This window comes from Balaenoptera acutorostrata, chromosome 8 (assembly GCF_949987535.1).
Source record: "Balaenoptera acutorostrata chromosome 8, mBalAcu1.1, whole genome shotgun sequence".
NCBI lineage: Eukaryota > Metazoa > Chordata > Mammalia > Artiodactyla > Balaenopteridae > Balaenoptera > Balaenoptera acutorostrata.
In genome coordinates, this window is record NC_080071.1 from 19271215 (window position 1) to 19277646 (window position 6432).

The following is a 6432-nucleotide window of genomic DNA, read 5'->3' on the forward strand; positions in this document are numbered from 1 at the left end:
AAACCCCAGTATTCATAAGGTCAATATTGTGAGCATACTTAGAACTCATTCTACTGTAAAGAAGTGCTGGATATTCGTTACTCACAAAAACCTTAATTTGAGCAATAAACTATTTTAATTTGAACCATAACTGTACAGAGTTTAATTAGTAATAGGTTGACATCTAATTGTGTATAGAAAGCTGCTGTTCATCCCTGATTTGTTATCTCTAAATGGTTTTGGCAGGGATGCAAAAGAATATGGGTACACGTCGTATGAATGTCTAAGCCACACTGCCTTCGCATGACAGCTCAGAGTGCAGAACTGGATCCCCACAGACGTAGAAAGCCTCTCTTATTTTTGTTGAAGCAATATACTGTTTCCTTTAAAATTAAGGAAAAAAACTGTACAGATAAATACTAGAATTATTTTGTTTCTAAGCCAATACTAGAGTTACTCACCTTGGATTCATCATATTTTAAAAATTTTCCAACAATAATAAGAACTAATGCTTATTGAGGCAGTGTTTTACGTGTTTAAATGTATTAATTCTTTCCATCTTCACGTTAATCTTCTATGGCATAATAACTCATCTTTTTTTTTTTTTTTTGGTTGTTTAGTTTTTATTTCATAACCATAAACTTAACTTTGCAATTCAGCTAAACTTGGAGGGGAATAAGGAAAATATGGAACCCAAAGAAGTGCAATGATTATAGTATATTTTGAGCAGATGGGGATGAAGGGGTGCTCTCCTGAGCTACAGAAGGAATGGTCTGGTGGTTAAGATAAAACACAAGTCAAATTTATTATTAGATTTGTCCACAGTCAGCAATGGTGATCTTCTTGCTGGTCTTGCCATTCCTGGACCCAAAGCGCTCCATGGCTTCCACAATATTCATGCCCTCTTTCACCTTGCCAAAGACCACATGCTTGCCATCCAACCACTCAGTCTTGGCAGTGCAGATGAAAAACTGGGAACCGTTTGTGCTGGGGCCAGCATTTGCCATGGACAAGATGCCAGGACCCATGTGCTTCAGGAGGAAATTCTCATCATCAAATTTCTCCCCATAGACGGACTTGCCACCAGTGCCATTATGGCATGTGAAATCACCACCCTGGCACATAAATCCCGGAATTATTCTGTGAAAGCAGGAACCTTTATAACCAAAGCCTTTCTCCCCAGTGCTCAGAGCACGAAAGTTTTCTGCTGTCTTTGGAACTTTGTCTGCAAACAGCTCGAAGGAGACACAGCCCAAGGGCTCGCCGTCGACGGCGATGTCAAAGAACACGGTAGGGTTGACCATGGTTGGGCAGCGTGGGAGGTTCCGGGGTGGCAGCGTCTGCAAAGCCCATAATAACTCATCTTGAGTCATACAGCTCGTTAGTGGGAAAATCAAGATTTGAATCCAGAAAGGTTTGCTTCAGAAGCCATTTCTTCTACACTATTTTGCCTCTCAAGTAAAACAACATGACCATTTATGCCTCTATAGGAACAAGCCCAGTACTTGGGCTAATGTCTTTGCTGCCATGTAGTAGACACTGTGGTGTCTGGAGGTTAATCTTGAGGATTTGATGCAATAATAATGATATTAAGCTATCTTCCTACAAACTGTAGAATTCTTCACAACGAACAATCACAACCAAATTGCCTATTTTTTTCGAGTGCACATTAAACATTAACCAAGATGGGCCATATTCATAGACCATAATACAAATCTCAATAAATTTGAAAATATTCAGCTCCCACAAAGTAAGTTTTCTGACCACAGCAAAATTAAGTTAGAAATTAACAACAGAAAGATTTCTGGGAAAGTCCTAAGTATTTGGAAAATAAATAATACTCTTTTAAATATTGCATGGGTTAAAGAAAAATTAAAAGAGAAATTAGAAAGTACTGTGAACTAATGAACATAAACATATCAAAATTTGTACGATACTGCTTAGCAGTAACCTACAGTAGAGGAAAATTTTTAGAACCAATCCCCTATATTATAAAAAAAAGTGAGGTCTCAAATAGTAAACTCAGAATCAACTTTAAGGTATTAGAACAAGAAGAGCACACTAAACCCAAAGCAAGCAAATGAAAATCGCAGAACCTGGGATGATGCTGGAACACCCCTCCTAGACAACAAGGACTGAGAAGGACCACACTGTAAATGGAAGAGGAGCACTTTTACTTTGACCGCATCACCCTTCCTGCAGGCCCGCATGGCACCGCACTGAGAGGGTCCTCCTAGGCCTACAGTTTCTCCAGGAGATAAAAAAGATCCCAAGGTGGACCTCCAGCTTGGCCAGAGTTGTAGGATGCTTCCTGGGAGGCTCACTCCAATCTCATCTCATGGAGATCGTTGGAGGGATATATGGAGCTTGACTACTTGGTATCAGATAGAGATGGGGAAGAGGAGTGAGGGCTTACAGCAACCAGCACTCAGATCTTGGTGGGTAATGTGCCTGCTCACAGCAGCACCTGAGCAGAGATCCCAGCCAGCATTTCTGCTCATCTGCAGAGCCAGTGGCCCCATCTGGCCAGGGAACTGGGTTGGTTTGGATCCCCAGCCAACTGGCCATACTGGACATGGAGCCCATTCTGCAGCCCCATCCAGAAGTAAAGCAAATTCCCAGTCCTGCCTAACTGCTTAGCGTAACCTCAAGTCCCACCCCTCTGGGAAGCCTGGCCACAGATACTCAGAAGCTGCATCCTACATCCCACTTTGGCAGGGAGCTAAGCCAGCAGCCCTGCCCAAATGTTCAACATAACCTTTAGTGGCGTAACAGGGGAGCCCAAAGAGTGACACTGAGAAGTCTCAGAGCCCACCCTATTGTACTGCCCAGCCATGGTGCCCAGCCCTCAACCCTACCGAGCAGCAGAGCCGAGCATATGGCCCTACCCAATTGCTGAACACAGCCTGCAGCCCCACCCAACCAAGGAGCCAAGACACTGACCCCACCCAACCATGGAGAACAGTCTCCAGCTCTGTCCAACTACGGGGTAGAACCATAGGTTGCACCTAACCAGAGGCCCTGGCTAGCAACACTGCCTGCAAGTGGACCACTGTCAGCTGCATACCCATCCTGAAGCCCAGCTTGTGGCCCCACCCAATCTGGGTTAAATCAAGGAGGTGAAAGATCTGGTCACTGGAAACTATAAGACATTGATGAAAGAAACTGAAGAAGACACAAATAAATGGAAAACTATCCTGTGTTCATGATCAGAAAATTAATATTGTTAAAATATCCACACTACCTAAAGTCCTCTATAGATTCAATGCAATCTCTGTCAAAATTCCAAGGGCATTTCTTTTACAGAAGTAGAAAAATAAATCTTAACATTCATATGTAACCACTAAAGACCCCAACTAGCCAAACCAATTCTGAGAAAGAACAAATTTGGAAGCATAACAATTCCTAATTTAAACTATACCACAAAATTATAGTAATCAAAATAGTATGGCATTATCATAACGACAGACACATAGACTAATGGAAAAAAATTGAGATCCCAGAAATAAACAAATATTTGACATCAGAACCAGGAATACTGAATGGGAAAAGTCTTTTCAATAAATGGTGTTTGGAAAACAAAATATCCACATGAAAAAGAATGAAACCAGACCCTTATCTCACACCACTCACGACAATTAATTCAAAATGGATAAAGACTTAAAAGACCAGAAGCCATAAAACTCCTAGAAGAAAACATAGGGGGAAAGTTCCTTGACATTAGTCTTGGAAATGATTTTTGGCTATGACACAGTAAGAACAAGCAACAAAATAAAAAATAAGCAAGTGGAACTACATCAAACCAAAAAGCTTCTGCACAGCTGAATAAATATCAACAAAATAAAAAGGCAACCTACATATTGAGAAAATATATTTGCAAACCCCTCATATACCTGAGGAGTTCATACCAAAAATATATAAGGAAATTGTACAACTTAATAGCAAAAAGCAAATAATGCTATCAAAAATGGGCAAAACGTCTAATAGACATTTCATCAAAGAAGATATACAAATTGCCAACAGGTACACAAAAAGATGCTCAACATCACTAATCATCAGGGAAATGCAAATTAAAACCACAATGAGATATCACCTCATACTGGTTAGAGTGGCTATTATCAAAAGTCAAGAGATAGGTGCTGGGGAGGATGTGGAGAAGAGGCAACTCTATGTACTGTAAATTAGTATGCAGCCATGACCGAAAACAGTATGGAGTTTCCTCAAAAATTTAAAAATAGAACTACTGTATGATCCAGTAATTCCACTTCTGGGTATATGTTCAAAGGAAATGGAATCACTATCTTGAAGTGATACCTGCACTCCCATTTTCATTGCAACATTATTCCCAATAGCTGAGCTATGGAAACAACATATGTGTCCATCAATGGATAAATGGGTAAAGAAAATATGGTATATATATATATATATATATATATATATATATATATACACACACACACACACACAACGGAATATTATTCAGCCATAAAAAAGAGGGAAATCCTGCCATTTGTGCCAACATAGATGAATTTTGAGGACATTATGCTAAGTGAAATAAGTCAGACAGAAAGACAAATACTGTACTATATCACTGATAAGTGGAATCTAAAAGCAAACAAACAAAGAAAAATAAAATACCATGAACTGATAGAAACAGAGTAGATTGTTGGTTTTCAAGGGCAGGAGGTAGGGGAAAAGGATGAAGGTAGTCAAAGGATACAAACTTTCAGTTTTAAGATGAATAACTTTTGGGCATCCAATGTACAGTATGGTGACTATAGTTAACAATACTCTATTGTATACTTGAAAATTACTAAGAGTAGTTAAGAGTTCTCACCACACACACAGAAAATGGTAACTATGTGAGGTGATGTATGCGTTAACTAATTGTGGCAATCATTTTTGAATATATATGTGTGTGTATATATATTAATATATATATCAAATCATCATGTTGTACAACTTTAACTTACACAATCTTTATTTCAATTACATCTCAATAAAGCTGGAAGGAAAAAAATGAAAAAAAATAGATATCTGGACTAGCCATATATCAGTTAAAGAAAATGCATTGTAGTTTATGACTTCCCACAAAGAAAATTCCAGGTACAGATGCCTTCCCTAATGTATTCTAACAAACAATTAAGGGAAAATGGTACTACACAAAATTTTCCAGAAAATTGGAGTGAAGGGTCTCCTTCTTGATTCAATCTATGAGACAAGCTCTACATTTACACCAAAACCAGACAAAGATATTACAAGAAAAGAAGTAATTCTCAAAATTCAACGGTAAGAAAACAAGCAATGCAATTAAGTAAATGGACAAAAGATCTGAATAAACACTTCCCCAGAGAGGATTTATGGATGAGATATTATCACAAGAAAAGGTATTCAATATCACTTGCTATAGAGGAAATGAAAATTAAAATAGAAGTGAGGTATTACTACACACCTATTAGAATGGCTGAAATATAAATACTGATAATCCTAAGTGCCAATAAGCAACTGGATCTCACATACATTGTTGAACGCAAAATTGTACAGCCACTCTGGAAAAAGAGTTTGCAGGTTCTTTAAGTGTATTTTAAACATGCATTTACCGTTAAGATCAAGAAATCCTATTCCTAGGTATTTTGCCTAGAAAAATAAAAAGCTATGTTCTCACAAAACCCTGTACATAAATGTATTCATAATCACCAGAAACTGGAAACAACTCAAATGTCCTTCAACAAATAATGGATAAACAAACTGTGGTATATCCGTACAATGCAATACTACCCAGCAATCAAAAGGAACAAACTATTGATACAACAACTTGGACAAATCTCAAAGGCATTACACTGGATGAGAGAAGCCAGTTTCAAAATGTTATCTAATATATAACACAATTTATATGACAGATTTGAAAAGACAAAACTATAGTAATGGATAGCAGAGCAAAGGCTGGGATGGGGTAGAATAAGACCACAAAGGGGTAGGTAGAGGAAGTTTTTCTGGGGTGGTGGAACTGTTTTGTATCCTAATTGTTGATGTGGTTATATGAAATTATACATGTGGTAACATTCATAGAACTGTGCACCAAAAAGTCATTTTTATTGCATGTTAAATTTCTTAATAGAATAATATATTTAAAAATAGAAAATATACTTTGATATTAAGAAAACAAACAACTTAATTAAAAATGAGTAAAAAACTTGAACAGATATATGGGTGGCAAATAAGCACATGAAAAGATGCTCAACATCACTAGTCATTGGGGAAATGTCAATTAAAATTGTAGTTCTACTCACTTGTTAGAATGGCTAAAGTTAAAACATCTGACCATACCAAGTGTTTGGTGATATGGAGAAACCAGAATTCTCAGTGCTGCTAGTGTGAATCTAAAATGGTATAACCACTTTGAAAAATCGTTTAGCAGTTTCTGTAAAATTTAAAAATATACCTACCATGTGT

General features: G+C 37.7%; 1 protein-coding gene across 1 annotated transcript; it reads right to left on the reverse strand.

The window, feature by feature from the left end:
* Window positions 1-759: 759 nt before the first annotated feature.
* On the reverse strand, window positions 760-1283 carry LOC103021161 (peptidyl-prolyl cis-trans isomerase A-like). The gene has a single exon (XM_057551459.1). It carries the CDS (start codon window positions 1281-1283, stop codon window positions 789-791), a length of 495 nt encoding a protein of 164 aa, XP_057407442.1. The 3' UTR covers window positions 760-788.
* Between the last annotated feature and the right edge of the window lie 5149 nt (window positions 1284-6432).